Source organism: Bos taurus, chromosome 13, assembly GCF_002263795.3.
Source record: "Bos taurus isolate L1 Dominette 01449 registration number 42190680 breed Hereford chromosome 13, ARS-UCD2.0, whole genome shotgun sequence".
NCBI lineage: Eukaryota > Metazoa > Chordata > Mammalia > Artiodactyla > Bovidae > Bos > Bos taurus.
Window position 1 is genome coordinate 7,128,530 of NC_037340.1, and position 16,666 is coordinate 7,145,195.

Here is a 16,666-nt window from a genome sequence, read left to right on the forward strand (position 1 = left end):
TGGAATAATTGTGTTCCAGTCTCTTAACAAGGCTGATGATTATAATATTGTTGCCCATACACACACATTTTTTAATTCTGTCTATGAAGCATTTACTAAGTGCAAAGCCCTATGCCAGGCACTCAGGAAACACAAATATACTCACAGAGCCCCTGTTCTCAGGAGCTTACACCACTGCTTAAAGAAAGCTTCAAACTGTTTATTTTCACAAAAAACGCTGAGAATAAAAGAAGGGCATGCTCTTTTTTCACATTTTAAATTTTCAGAAATCAGGAGGCACACTGCAGTTGACAGCATCTTCCCATGGCTCTGCTGCAGGCAGCAGCTGGGACACAGCCAGCTCTGCCTCTGGAGGTCAGCTGCTCCCATCTGCTAACCCCTGCTGACCCTTCTGCTGAGTTGCGTTCCATGTTGGAACTCCATGTGTTGAGTTTAACTGCCATTTTCAATGTCTTCAAAAGGACTACAATCTGATACAGAATTCAAACAAAAAGTGATTACATACATAGGAATGCATGGAAATGGCAAAGAAGCACAACCTTGCTATCAAGGAAGCAAATATTTCTTGTTGGGAGAACACCCCCAATGCAATACTTGCAAAGTAATAGCCATGTGTTAAGTGATGACAAAGCCATGTGTCATAATATAACTGGCAGTCTCTTCCCCCTCTAGTGTAAGTGTCTTACATGGGTATATTTTGTTCTAGGATATAATGGTAAATGTAGAGGCAACAAAAGCAAAAATAGACAAGGAGGTCTATGTCAATCTAAAAAGCTTCAACACAGCTAAGGCAATAAGCAACAGTATGAAGAGGACACTGATGGAATGGGAGGAAATACTCACAAACCACATAACTGATAAGGTATTAATATCCAAAATAGACAAGGAACTCCTACAACTTAATAGCAGAAGAAAAAAAAAGATCAATATTGAAACATGGGCAAAGGACTTTGACATTTCTCCAAAGACATAGAAACGGTCACTAGGTACATGAAAAGGTGTTCAGCATCACTCATCATCTGGGAAGTGCAACAGAAGACCACAAGATATCACCTCACACTTGTTAAAATGGATATTACCAAAAAGACAAGAGACAAATGTTGGTGAGGATGCAGAGATATGTGAACTCTCATATATAGGAGGTAGGAACGTGGTTCGGCTGCTATAGAAAACAATATGGAGGTTCCTCAAAAAACTACATGGGACTATCACAGGACCCAGCAGCTCCACTTCTGGGTATTTATCCAGAAGAATTGCAATCAAGATCTCAAAGAGGTATCTGCACTCCCACATGAGCTGCATCATTATTCACAACAGCCAAGATGTGGAAACAACCCAAATGCCCTTGGACAAATGAGCAAGTTAAGAAAATGTGGTATATTCATATAAGAATATTATTCAGCCTTTAAAAAGAAGGAAATCCTGCCACACACGATAATACTGATGGACCCAAAAGACATTATGCTCAGTGAAATAAGCCAGTCACAGAAGGATGGACATTGCACGATTCCACTTAAATAAGGTACCTAAAATAGTCAGACTCATAGAAGCAAAGAGTAAAATGGTGACAGCCAGAGTTTAGGGAAGAGGAAAATGGAGAATTGCCATTTAAAATTCACAAGGTTTCAGTTATGCAAGATGAATAAGTTCTAGAGATCATAGGTCAGCTCATTAAATCCTCATGGATATTAAGATAATGCTATTCGTGTTGTATAAATAGCTACTTGCTAGGATGTCTCAGCCAGTGAATCAAGAATCTGAACAAGAACCTATGTATTTCCTTTGCTCCCTCTCAAGCTCAGCAAATTTCCAAGATGCCAGAACATTAGTCAGAGTTTGCTAGGTGAGCTCCTGCCCTCTAACTTCTTCCCCACAAGATGCTGGAGTTTATCCCTCAGGCTAATAACCACATCACCTGTCTGGCCTTAGGAGAGTCCTACCCTGACCATAACTAGCTATCTTCCCTCTGTCTTTCACTAATCATCTACCAAGAACTTTAAAACTAAAATGTAGGCCAGGTCTCTGGATTTTCTGCAACAGCCTACGGCATATGTCCTTTTTTTTTTTTTTTTTGACCAAAAAATTGCAAAATTCTGTGTTCCACCTTTCTTCTGACTTACTCAGCCAACTCGGCCATGTGTTTCCATTGTCAACCTCATAGCAACAGCCCCAGGAGAAGTAAGAGTGAAGCAATCACAGATGGAAAGAACTGGAGACTTGCTCTATTATCCTCATGTTCTGCTGGCTGATGACTTGTTGTTCAGTCCCTCAGTTGTGTCTGATTCTTTGTGACCCCACTGACTGCAGCACTCCAGGCTTCCTTGTCCTTCACCATCCCCTGGAGCTTGCTCAAACTCATGTCCATTGAGTCAGTGATGCCATTAAACCATCTCATCCTCAGTCATCCCCTTCTCCTCCTGCCTTCAATCTTTCCCAGAATCAGGGTTTCTAATGAGTCAGCTCTTCGCATCAAGTGGCCAAAGTACTGGAGCTTCAACTTCAGCATCAGTCCTTCCGATGAATATTTAGGACTGATTTCCTTTAGGACTCACTGATTTGATCTCCTTGTAGTCCAAGGGTCTCTCAGGTGTCTTCTCCAACAGTTCAAAAGCATCAATTCTTGGGCACTCAGCTTTCTTCATGGTCCAACTCTCACATCCATACATGATTACTGGAAAAACCATAGCTTTGACTAAACAGACCTTTGTTAGCAAAGTAATGTCTCTGCTTTTTAATATGCTGTCTAGGTTGGTCATAGCTTTTCTTCCAAGGAGCAAATGTCGTTCAATCTCATGGCTGCAGTCACCATCTGCAGTGATTTTGGAGCCCAAAAAAATAAGGTCTGTCACTGTTTCCATTGTTTCCCCACCTATTTGCCAAGAAGTGACAGGACTGAATGCCATGATCTTTATTTTTTGAATGTTGAGTTTTAAGCCAACTTTTTCACTCTCCTCTTTCACTTTCATCAAGAGGCTCTTTAGTTCCTCTTCACTTTCTGCCATAAGGGTGGTGTCATCTGCATATCTGAAATTATTGATATTTCTTCTGGCAATCTTGATTCCAGTGTGTGCTTCATCACCTGGCATTTCACATGATGCACTCTGCATAGAAGTTAAATAAGTAGAGTGACAATACACAGCCTGACTTACTCCTTTCCCAACTTGGAACCAGCCCATTGTTCCATGTCTGGTTCTACCTGTTGCTTCTTGACCTACACACAGGTTTCTCAGGAGGGGTAAGGTGGTCTGGTATTCCCATCTCTTGAAGAATTTTCCACAGTTTGTTGTGATCCACACAGTCAAAGGCTGTAGCATAGTCAATGAAGCAGAAGAAGATGTTTTTCTGGAACACTCTTGCTTTTTCGATGATCCAACAGATGTTGGCAATTTGATCTCTGGTTCCTCTTTTTCTAAATTCACCTTGAACATCTGGAAATATTTCACATACTGTTGGCTTGGAGAATTTTAAGCATTACTTTGCTAGCATGTGAAATGAGCTCAATTGTGTGGTAGTTTGAACATTTCTTTGGCATTGCTGTTCTTTGGGATTGAAATGAAAACTGACCTTTTCCAGTCCTGTGCCACTGCTGAATTTTCCAAATTTGTTAGCATGCTGAGTGTGGCACTTTAACAGCATCATCTTTTAGGATTTGAGATAGCTCAGTGGGAATTTCATCACATCCACTAGCTTTGTTCATAGTGATGCTTCCTAAGGCCCACTTGACTTTGCATTCCAGGATGTCTGGCTCTAGATGAATAACCACAACATCATGGTTATCTGGGTCATTAAGATCTTAGTCCTTAAACTTAAGAAGAATATAACATGATAGGCTGGGCATCAAAGCTAAACATCTACAGTAGATATCTTAGACTAGAAACCTAAAGTTATCTTTAATCATATAAAACTATCTTCAGTGGATATGAGATGAACAAAGAAGGAAATATTCAAGGGGAAGGGTGAAAGACCTTATTTTTACAATTTAAGCTTACCCCTCTATTGCATTCTACTTAATAGACTCAAACCCATAAAGTACACTCCTATTCCAACTTTTATATCACCAATTCAAAAAAGAAGGGAGATGGACAACCCCAAGGAGACTGAATTTCTTTCCCAAAGTGACACAGTCAAGTAGGCTCTCAGAATTCCAGCTTAAAGTAGAATTCAGGTCTCCTAACATGCAGACATAAGAATAACATTTAAAAAGCAACAAACCAACTTGCTGAACTACATATTGACCAAAAATAAAAACACCACACATGATACCAACTGATACTTCTTTAGGAAAATGAAAATGAAACAATGAATCACCTGTTTTAGACTTTGATTTATTCAAAGACCACAATTTTCCATAGACATGGGCCATACTTAATTATGCATACATAATTATGCATTAATTATGCCATACTAATTCCTAAGTATTATGTGTAAAGATTTTCATGTACCAGCAATATTAAACTAAAAATTAACTCATATGATTGATTACCTTTGCTCATCTCTTCAAATTAGAAAACAATTTTTGGTCTATAATATTAGTATGATTTAGATTCAACATTAATTTGTGTTTGGACTTCACCTCAGTGGCTCAAAATCAAATATTTCCACCAATGCAAGAAAAGGATCAAGGTCACGAAGCTGCTACAACAGGTGGGCAGTTGAGGGGTCTGAACTAACAGGGTCAGGTCAGAAGAAATGGAAAGAAGATACAAGTTTGAGAACGGTGCCAAGAATTCAAGTCTGACTAAATAGGTTACAGAAAGTGAAAGTCACTCAGTCACATCCGACTCTTTGCCACCCTGTGAACTACACAGTCCACGGAATTCTCCGGGCCAGAATCCTGGAGTGGGTAGCCATTCTCTTCTCTAGGGGATGTTCCCAACCCAGGGATCGGACCCAGGTCTCCCACACTGCAGGTGGATTCTTTACCAGCTGAGCCACCAGGGAGACCCAAAATAGTGATGGCAATAAAAGAGGCAAAGAACACAGGAGAAAGGTGGCCACAGTGCGGGAATAAGGAAGAAAGGTGTTTATTTGTGCTGCTGAACCTCATGTGCATACATGACACCCACAGGGATGTGTCCAACAGGAAGGTAGAAAAGACCAAGGTGGACTTCAAGCGTGAAGTCCAGAGTAGGGACAGACATGGAAGCCAGCACTCTACGAGATAACCACTGAGACAGCATCAGATCACCGAGAGGAAGCCCACAGTGAGACGAGGAAAGGCTGGCAGAGGCCCACGCCTGGAGCTACTAGCAGTGGGAAGAAGACGGAGCAGGCCAAGGGAGTGGGACAAACCAGGAGAGGTCCAGGATATACACTAGCAGTAGAGGCCCCAGAGAGGCAGGAGTAAGTAAGAGAGGAAGGCGACTGGACTGGGTGGCTGGGCAGTGTGGCAGGGCAGAAAACAATGCGGAAGAAACCAGAGAGAGAAAGGAAGGAAGGGCAGCCATACCCACCCACCTTCCCAAGAAAGCCTGAGGACATCCAGCACAAAGCACTAGGATTCGGACTTGAGAGATGACACAGCAAAGTGGGTGAACCAATATTATTCTGTCAGCCGCACATGTCAGCCACATCATGAACTTCAAGTACATCTGGCACAAGCATATGAAAACCTGGATTTAGACAACAACCATTCTGCCCACCCAAATCCACTCTCCCGAGACACACACACACACACACACACACACACACACACACATTTCTGAATGATAAAGACTCTTCTAATACAAATACAAAAAGAGGAGCTACATTTTATCAAAAGTATATGCCATGATATACATTTTGAAATACACCTTGTAAGATTTATGTCAACATTTTACTCAAGAAATGACATCTTAGTCTTTTCAATGCCTTGCTACTTTTATATCATGTTGGCCCAAATTTGGCACTATCATGAGTCATTAGAGGGGAAAAAATCCATTAAAAATATAATTAAATTTTAGTTAACCCCAAAGTTGTATTGAAAATGTTAGCAAACCATTTACACTGTGAAACAATTCTAAAACATTCCCAAGTATCAAAGATCTTTCAAGCATCAAAGTTCTGATCCATGAGGTGTCTTAGCACAGACTTTGTGTTTACATAAAAACGCTGTTTTCAATCAATAAATGACCTACGAGGTTGAAGTAATGAAAAATGGTCATGAAAGCAGCAAATACCTGAGGTACTCACAGCTGTGGAGTAGGGATTATGAGCTCCAGTATTTTCAGCCCAGCAGCCACATCCATAAAGAGCAGCCTGGGGGAAAAAAAGGTAGATAAATATAAATACAGCATTTTAAGAACATTATACATAATTGCTAGCTTTCAACAGAAGCCAGAAATTATACCCATCTAATAAAGCCTCATCTAATAATGATGTATAGCACACGCGTGATAACCAGAGGTTGAGTAAGACCTACCCAGACAATGGTCCTAACACTATCAAAACCATTTCCAGCTAAGGATTAATCTAAAATTTTCAGAAAAGAGAAAAAAAAAATTCTTAATCTTATCAACAGTAACTTCTTCCTTCCCGGAAAAAAATCTTCCCTCTGCTGCAGGCTTGTTGGGTGTGGCTCTTCTGGACCCTTGAAATAACCTCTCAAACTAGGTGTGTGTCAGTCAGATTACTTGGGGAGCTTAATAACCGTGGGTCCCCAGCTATATTCCTGATGGTCTGGAGGCTGTCCCGGGAATCAGCATTGTTAACCAGGCCTGGAATTCAGGTGGTCCCCCTGCCACCCTCCAGTAAACCCTGCTTCAGGCTTTAGTGCCTTTTTCCTCCTCCTTCAGGATAGAACAAGAGGAAATCCAACTGTTATGCACCAAAGGGCCCAGTATATGCTCACCACTGCTCTCGATTCTGGCAGATAGAGAGAGAGGCGACAACAAGGCCTCTTCAAGCTAATCGCTCTGTGAGGTGGCAGAACAACTTTCTGTGTCTGAAACCACCAGGAACACAAAACACGACTGTGTTTTTATAAAGTGTGTGATAATCATTCCCATTTCGTTTCCAGGTGTGCCACCCAGAATGTCTGGATTCCCCTCTTCAATATCTACTATGATTTCTCTGCCTTTGCAAGGGGAATCACAATTGCTGACTTTTCCATTCCTTAGTTAGAAGCAGAATTCAAAAAACCCTTAGATGGTTATTGCAGAGAAATACAAGGAGGCGTGGTCAAGAATGTTTATGATCACCTGTTTGATAAGAGCAAAATATTAGCGGTAAAGAAATGGCTAAATAAACATTGGCACAGCAACATGTGGAATTTACTGCAAAGGTTAGAAAAAAAAGAATTAGAAAAAAAAAAAAGATACTTAAGAACTATTACAGAAAAAAAACTCCAAAACACTGAGTTTTAAGAACCATTACAGAAAAACTCTGAAACATTCAGTGTTAAAAAAAAAATCCTACAACAATATATTCAGTATTCTCGGTGAACTGCTGAAGGAAAAAGGTACTCCCACAAAAATAGCACTGCTATATTCTAGGAACTTATTTGGGAGGAGTGGAAGCTAAGACAGAGAATGGTAACCAGACAGATTTCAATTTTCTATGATGGTTTATTCCTTTTACAAGGACTTCAGAATTAATTTGTTCCAATATTCTGCATAGAACAGGGGTTTTTAGGAAACAGTCCAGGCAGTTCTGATACCAAGAACTTCACCACTTCATGTGGGAAAATATACCCATTTCGGACCCTTTTCATTGGTGGGCAGTTCTTCCTTCGATTGCTTTAAGGAATATCCACTTTCTTGTAACTTCCACCCACCAATCCTGGGTCTACTCTCGAGAAATACTTTAACCTCCCCCTAAGAGTTCTCCAAATTTGGCTTTTCTAATGCCCTGATTCCTCTTTTCTCTCTCAAAGAATCTGTGAAAAGTGAAAGTCTCTCAGTCGTCTCTAACTCTATGCGACCCCATTGACTATATAGTCCATGGAATTCTCCAGGCCAGAATACTGGAGTGGGTAGCAGTTCCGGTCTCCAGGGGATCTTCCCAACCCAGGGATCAAACCCAGGTCTGCTGCATTGCAGGCGGATTCTTTACCAGGTGAGCCACCAGGGAATCTGTGAACTGTTCCCCAAGAGGTTGAGATGCACACGCCCACTCCACTTCCCTAATGACCCTCCTTGAGAAATGACCCTAAGTCCAGAATAAGGGAGATGAAATCTGACCATGTTTGTGTGATCCAGTTGTCACCCGTCGCTGTCACTGAGAAGACCTCTCTTAAAAGCAGAAACAAGAACTGAATGCAACACCCCTAATATGGCAGACAGTAGGAAATCTATTACTGCCTGTGAAAACACCATGCTTCTAAAATAAACAAGACAGCTGGGTGAGGGTGGCAACCGAAAGTCCTTCAGAAGTGATTCACCTCATAGATTTCAGGAAAAACTGGCAAACCTGTGGGCTAAAGCCATTCAACCGGTCCTACCTAGGATGGGTGCTGGGTCAGCCAGGGCCTCAGAGAACATGCAGCCTCAGTGAAAGGGCCCAACCTTCCTTCACTGAAAACCCTGGATATTGGTCCCCTTTCCATTTCTCACAACTATCTTGACCTGGAGTTCTGCACCCAAAAAGTAGTAAGTAAGACCACAAAGACACTCCTTGGAAGCCCAGTGGAGGTCATGAAAAGAATGTTTATCTTACTCTTGGTCTCCTTTCTCAGCAAATTTCCTTTATGCTATCTCTCCTCAATTTCATGACCTAAAGTTGTCTTCCTTCTTCATTTTCTGAAACAGGCTGGGCTGAGACAGTGACAGGTAAGAAAAAAGAATCAGAGACTGTCCCTCTCCTATCCACTCTGTTAGATAAAACACAACAAACTTAAGCAGACCTTTAAAAACAAAAAGCTTCCTTCTTTTTAGTAGTAAAATGTTATCAAAGCTACTGTCATGCAGTAAAAGTAGGTCATGCAAATGATGATAGTATAATTATCATTTACTCTTCTCTGGGTCTTTGTTTCCTTTTTTATAAAATAAGGATATAGTAACATGCACTTCACAGTGTTGTAGGATCACGGGAATTAACACTCTTGCTCCACACAGCCAGCAATTAATAAATAGCAACTGCCACGTTACTAGGAGGGACTGTGATAAGCGACTGAAATGCATGGTATCATTTAATCTTCTAGAACTTTCTGAGGTAGCTATTTATCCCCATTTTACAATTGTGGAAAATAGAACTTCAGGCGTTGAGTAACCTGTCCACGTGAGGGGACTGGTAAGTGGGGAGGTGAGGTTAGAATAAAGTTTACCAAAATCCCAAATCCACACTCAACCCCTAAACTCAACCGCCTGTTTTCATGTGGGTCAGGTAGGGTTTGGAGGACAGTAGAACATAATAATTCCTTTTTCATGTCACATTTGTAAATTCTAATTAGTATAAGCTTCGGAAGGAATGATGCTAAAGCTGAAACTCCAGTACTTTGGCCACCTCATGCGAAGAGTTGACTCATTGGAAAAGACTCTGATGCTGGGAGGGATTGGGGGCAGGAGGAGAAAGGGACGACAGAGGATGAGATGGTTGGATGGCATCACCGACTCGATGGACGTGAGTCTGAGTGAACTCCGGGAGTTGGTGATGGACAGGGAGGCCTGGCGTGCTGCGATTCATGGGGTCGCGAAGAGTCGGACATGACTGAGCAACTGAACTGAACTGAAGGAAGCAAATGAAGTTTTCTTTCAAATTGCCACTTTAGCATCTGAACTGTTATATCTATAGCAGGGTAAAATGTGTAATATGCTAAAATTTAATAGCTTTTTGTGCATTTAAAATGTATATAGGAATACCTAGTTTTAGCACATTTTTAAAAATATGAGTCTTTGCTTTTCAAAGACAGTTTGCTTATGTATTGTTTCATTCTATTCTGCTTGTTAAGAAGGACAGCCCTCTACCTCTCATATGATGCTTCCACGTTTCCAGGCTTGTTGCCTCTCTTCCATCTGAGCAATATAACCCGATTAAGCAACTGCTTTCCATGTAAGCAACTTTACCCTCTCCTTCACACCATTTCCTGATTTTTCAGCCTTCACAAACTGTACATTCATAAACCAGTCACGTGGGGCAAATTAATATGTAAGCTTTTTTTTTAAACTGAGGTACAACTGACACATATTTTATTAGTTTCGGGTAAACAGACTAATAATTCAATATTTGCATAGAATGCAAAATGATCAGTTAACATCCGTTAACTTCTGTCAGCATACACAGTCGCAGAACTGTTTTTCTTGTGATGAGAACTTTTAAGATTTACTCTCTTAGCAGTTTTCAAATATGTACGTGTAAGCTTTACAGTATTTCTTTTTCCAAGACAACTCCATGTGCAGTGCGGCAGAATAGCTTCAAGATTGCTGGGTGTAATGTCCTGCTAACACAGTCCAGAACTATCCTTGGTTCTCTTGTTGCTATCTTGCTAACCAAAACAAACAAAAACCAGTGAAAAAGTCATGGGAATGGCAATGCGATGAAGGCAGCTTTGCTGGCTTTTCTCTCTCTTTCTCTACCAAGGCATCCAGATCTGATATGCCAAGCTTGGTTTTCCTATTCCAAACTTGACAAATACACAAGACTTTATTATGTGGAAAAATACCATGACCAGACAAAGACTTTTTATACTGAGTTCAAAGCGTTTACACATGTTGAGTAATCATGTTCCATAAATCCCCTTGCATGGCAGGCAAAGAGTAGCACAAAATTAATTATTCTTCCCTCCCCTTCCCACCATAGCACTATGAGTGGTTTGTCCACCATAAAGAGCAGGTCACAGAATGTCACCAGGGGCTTTGCAAAGATGTCCTCCATGAATCAGATCACCCTGCTCTGAGCACTCACTACCCACCGCGTCCAAAGCAACTGTGACGTGGACTCTTCTTCAAACACAAGATACAAAGCACAAAGGGCATGCCAAGCAGCGCTCCAGAGGCAACGTGAGATCCCGGTACTAAGCTCACACATGCCTCACGCAACTGTGACACTTTAACAGACTCTGTGCCGTGCTGCCTTGCTGTGCTGTGTACTCAGTCGTGTTCAACTCTTTGCAATGCCATGGTCTGCAGCCTGCCAGGCTCCTCTGTCCATGGCATTCTCCAGGCAAGAATACAGGAGTGGGTTGCCATTTTCTCCTCCAAGAGACCTTCCTGACCCAGGGATCAAACCCGCATCTCTTGCATCTCCTGCATTGGCAGGCAGGTTCTTTACCACTAGCGCCACTTGGGAAGCCAACAGACGCTGAGGGCATCCAATTTGTTTGTTCACTCAACAAATATTTGTTAAGCCAGTAAGTAATGTGCCAAGTTGGTATACACTCAGAAAGATTATTAGATCAAATGGATTGTTAAATTTCATTCTTAATTTAGTGCTAAAGGCTGGAGATGGGGAGTTGGGGGTGAAGAAGATGTACAAGTGAGCTCGCAAAAAGCCAGTTGCACATAAATTCAGCCTCCCTCATACCTCGATTTCGTGAGTAGTATCATGTGTTGGTGACTTGAAATACCAGTTAGTCTATAAAACCGCTGAAATACTTAATCAGAGAAAGGATTAGAGTCAAAATGCTACTGTTCCTTGAATAGAGGAAATATAAAATGCAACTCTGAAACCATTTTCCCACCTGAAAAGCAAGCAGTCATACAGTCAGGTGCTCACTTCTACAGAGAATGACATTTACAAAGAATGAACATGGGACTCAGTGCATTTATTACATGTCTGATAAATACCCAGGCCAGTACCCAGCCTACTGAAAGTAGTCCAACACACGATTATGTCTGTTTGGTTATAAAGATCAGTAAGAACCCTAGTATTCTGAGGTGGGTTTTCATTTTAGAAAAGATCCTAAACAGGCAGTTGATGATTCATACTACCTAAGTGTTAAGAACAATACCATTTGTTTTTTCTAAAGACAAAAAAAAAATGTCTCTACTGGTTCAAAAACTTGTGAGCTAGCAAATTCTACATTCAACTTGTGAGGCTAGTTTAAACACCTCAGTGTTCCTTACCTGCCCAACTCTCCCCGGATGTTTCAAGGCCAAGCCTCCACTAGAAACGGCGGCAGCCACATTCCCTTCGTGGTCCACAACCACAGCGCCCACTGTGTCCAAAGGGCCCGAGTCGTTCTCCTGTGGAGCAAAGGGCCAGAGCGTTCACTAAGCACGGTGCACAGCAGCGACCCGACCGCACAACACTTCAAGGACAGTCATGACACAGCGAAAGCTGAGCTTATCCTTAGCTGGAGCATTCGGCAATTGCCTATCTATTGTCAAGCTGACGCTTAAATCCGGTTCAAGTCAAAACTTATTTTCCAGTGAAAGATCCTGAGCCAAGAGTGCCTGCTTGCTTTTCTCTAATAAGAAGCCTAACATGCCTTTCAAAGGGAGGCAGAAAACAACAGTATAAATTGTAATATATCACTGTATCACCTTAATCTCAAGAATTCAGTTCACGACTGAGAAACTGGAAAGGAAAAGATCTACGGTATAAGTGAACTAATAAATGTTCTTATTTGTATTTCTTTAATATTATGCAAAAATTTCTAAAAGTAATATATTCACCACAATAAATAGAGAGAGCGACGTTCAGTCTTGAACTAGACCATGCTACAGTTTTCTTTAAAATTTCTTCCTTGTGAGACACTTGATGGCAAACCCCCTTCTCTGCTATGTTAATAATATGGTTGCCACTCATATGGCAGAAAACTGCACGTTCCTGGGAGCCATCTTTGTGTTCCTGGGTCTTGTTCCAGGCCTCACACGCTTAAGGCATTTCACACATATTGACCATGAGCAGCTGTCTCTTGTCTCGAAGATTTCTGGGTCACCTGTGCAAGGCAGACCAACTTTACACTGCTGGATAAAAATCAGAAGTAAAGGAAGTGGGAAGGAAATTTCATGAAAAATTACCTTTTTAGTATACTAAAGGAGGGCTGTTATAGGTCTTTAGGTTCATTGTGGTCATGGTGGTATATATTTTTAAACTCTAGGTCACTGGTGCCCTAGAACCTGAGAACCCCATCCTCACCCATACCCCCAAGTCTGTATCAGAGTCAGGGACAACCCCATGTTCAAAGAGACTTCTGTCCATGGACTCTACTTTTGAGAAACAAGGTCTGATACTATCCCATAGGTCATGATCAGCCAAATGTCTGCTCTACTCATTCTAAGGCAAATAATTTTACAGGCACAAATCTGCCGAAGGAGAGACTTAAACCACCTAAGACCAACATTATGTCAGCATAAAAGATTTAAGCTCCCTCTTGTTCCACTACCAATTGGCAGCATACCACCATGACCATACCACCATGACCATACCACAAAGTATTTTAAAACATGATCTTAGCAATCTTACTGCTTCTTTTAGAAACAGACTACTCTCATACAAATAAAAAGGCACTGTAGAATAACCTTCCTCAAAAACAGCAACAACAAAGTCAGGAAAGGGTATTCTTTATTAGTCCTTTTTTATTAACTGTGACTGCTGATCCTACTCAAACATTCCATAAAACAGAATTTTACTGAGGGGACACATAACATATACACAACAATATGAATTATCTGTAAAAACAATTCTCTGCATTTCGATCAGGATATCGTGACTTTAACTTTCATCCCTTTGAACCTTACTGTACAAAGACATGGAAGGATTATACATAGATGGATTTACTATAACCTGTTTTTCAAAAATGAAAAAGCAAGCAAAAGATAGAGAATTCTGTTCCAAATTAAGCTAAATATTCCTAATGGCTAGCAACACCTGCAAAAATCAGAATTACTTCATAAAATATTCAAGAATTAGTTTATAGATTTCACATACTGAAATGGAAACTGAAAGATGATGAAGTAATATTTAAGCATTTTTATGAAGTGCAGGTAAATTGAATGAAAGACAAACAGTGGTATTTTGGCTATAATAATTTCACCGAGCTCGTGTATATAGAAAAGAAATCTTAGAAAGTTTAAAAAATATACAATGACTGTTATTATATAGAGCTACTATTATACTCTTACACTCCATAAATATTTAGAAGTATATGCACCACACAGATACACACAGACCTAATGTCCTTGACTGAAATATGCTAGTTGCATTAATTTTTTGATAAAATTGTTATTAAAAAGCAATGGCATAAATTATAGTTCTTGTCAGATTAAACACATGCGTATAAAGTTGACATACGGATTCCATGTGTCATGGAAAAGACAAATAAAACTTTCTACAATTAACTAGTGATCTAGTCATCTCTGTTGAACTTCATGTCAAAAGTTTTCATTTTTCTCACCCCAAATTGGAGATGGCTATTACATAGTTATTGTAAGAATTAAATAAAGTAACACATATAAACTAATAAATCCCGTAGAACAAAGTGTAGGTACTTTCCACATGAAAATTAAGTCTCTAACCTGCACTAACTCTGAAACCTGCCAAGAGACATCATCTATCAGTTACTCATCTCATTAATGTGGTCTTTCTTCTGTATATGCATGAGTGAGTGCATGCTAAGCCGCTTCAGTCACGTCCGACTCTGTGTGACCCTATGGAACATAGCCTACCAAGCTCCCCCATCCATGGGGTTCTCGGACAGAATCCCATGAATACTGGAGTGGGTGGCCATTTCCTCCTCCAGGGCTTCTTCTGTACAGAATTACTCAAGTATCAAATAAATAAAAGACAAGAATAATATCTCGAGTGTAAAAGCACATCCTGAAGCTGATGTATGGTGAGATTATCCTAATATAATAATAAATACAGAAATACATTTTATTTTTAAGATATCAAGTCTTCCCAAGACTTGTTAGGCTGCTGAGTAGCATTATAATTGGCCTGAACTTCCACTTGAGAAACACAGCTGACTTAACACCTTCCATGACAGCACAGTAAGTGCAACAGAAAGCTTCCCCACCTTCAAGCATCCTGAAGATGCCATGATAGATCTGGGTACGGGAAACCTAGACCGGGCTCCACATTTGGCTCCTAAAGCCAGTCCCCTGCAGTAGTGGGGCCTCTGAGGGCTCAGAGTATATCAGCTGTGTGTATAAAAGAAGGAGAACTTAGCCAGAATTATCTGCTTTCATGTGTCTGGCTTGGCTGAAACCAAGGAAAATTTGGATATAAGAATACCCAATGACTTTTCTCTTCTCTCTTCAGAAAATCCCGCTTCTGATGTCCAATACTAAAAACGATGTTTCTGTAAAGCTATAGTCAAGATGTCTATTTTTAAATAATCCTTTATTCTTCGCTTAATAAATATACATTAAAGTCTTCGCAGCACTACACAGATTAGTGCCAAACATATCTACAACAGAGAAAAAAGTTTATTTTGTAAAAATCTTTGCTATTAATTCCCTAAATCATTCACCAAAAGTAAACAGAAACATTTTCAGCTCAAAACAAAAATAAAGTGTGTTAACCGTGCTTTTAAGGGGCTTTAATATATCTGAATTACAGCTTTAACTATAAATTCATATCATAACAAAGTTCCAGAGGATTACCTAAAAATTCCGGTCTCTCAAAAGTAGCAAAGGACAATGTTTTCCAACTGGCAGAACTCCTATACAGAGTTCTGGGGCTGCAACATTAAAGGTGGAAAATGCATTGGTTTTAATCTCAGTGTTTTGTTTTGTTTTTTAATAATCTTACACATAACATACTATGGGATTGTTTTCTTCAAAGTGGAACCATTTGGGAGCCTCAGTGTACATGTTGAATGAGCATGTGTAAGTGATGGTAGAGATCAGATGAACATACTCATGACTTAGATTATTATACAACTGAACTACAATGGAAGCATTGTTGTTGCTGCTGTTGTTGTTTAGTCGCTAAGTTGTATCCAACTCTTTGTGAACACCATGGACTGTAGCCCACCAGGCTCTTCTGTCCATGGGCTCTCCCAGGCAAGAACAGTGGAGGGAGTTGCCATTTCCTTCTCCAGGGGATCTTCCTGACCCAGGGATCAAACCCACATCTCCAGCATTGGCAGCAGGTGGGTTCTTTACCACCGAGCCATCTGGGAAGCCACAATGGATGCTTTACAAAGCTTTAAAACATTTTTATTCTTATTCATATGCTGTTTAATTAATAGTATTTAATTTGAACTCATAATGAACGACTGGTTAAGAATAGCAACCTAAGATATACTGGAGTTGAAATCAAAATTGAGGAATTTAAGAAAGATGATAATTCTGATAAGTTCTTTAAAATAATTAACTAGATTATTAAATTGCGTTCATTTGATCAAAATACTGATAGAATACATCTCAATGACTTAAAATCAGTTTAAAAATATAATGATGAATATATCTAGTTTGGCTTCTTGTGTTTCTGGAATAAATATTAATCACAATTTTAAAATTCTAATTCAAAAAAATTTAACTCTAAATTAAATATACACACCTAGCTATGACTCAGCAACTATACCCCTAAGTATTCACCCCAAACTGAAAAACTGAAACTGTTAGTCGCTCAGTTGTGTCTGACTCTGTGTGACCCCGTGAGCTGTAGCCTGCCAGGCTCCTCCGTCCATGGGATTTCCCAGGCAAGAACACTGGAGTGAGCCAAACTCCTCCAAAAGACTAGAAGCTCCACAAAGGCAGTAATCTTTGTATGTGTTACTCACCAGCATAAGCGAAGCACCCAGAAAAGGACTTGACACCTCTTAAGTACTCAAAATATATTTGTTGAATGGATGAACAAA

The 16,666-nt window shown here is 40.2% G+C and overlaps 1 protein-coding gene across 11 annotated transcripts in view; it reads right to left on the bottom strand.

Moving 5' to 3' along the window:
• The window catches only part of TASP1 (taspase 1), a 317,444-nt gene that overhangs the window by 195,140 nt on the left and 105,638 nt on the right, over window positions 1-16,666 (bottom strand). For 10 of the 11 annotated variants that reach the window (XM_025000695.2, XM_025000693.2, XM_010811034.3 and 7 more), the window contains 2 exon segments: window positions 11,979-12,098; window positions 6,159-6,237 (listed from right to left, as the gene is read on the bottom strand). In XM_025000695.2, coding sequence (XP_024856463.1) covers window positions 6,159-6,237; window positions 11,979-12,098 — 199 coding nt within the window. 11 annotated transcript variants of the gene reach the window in all.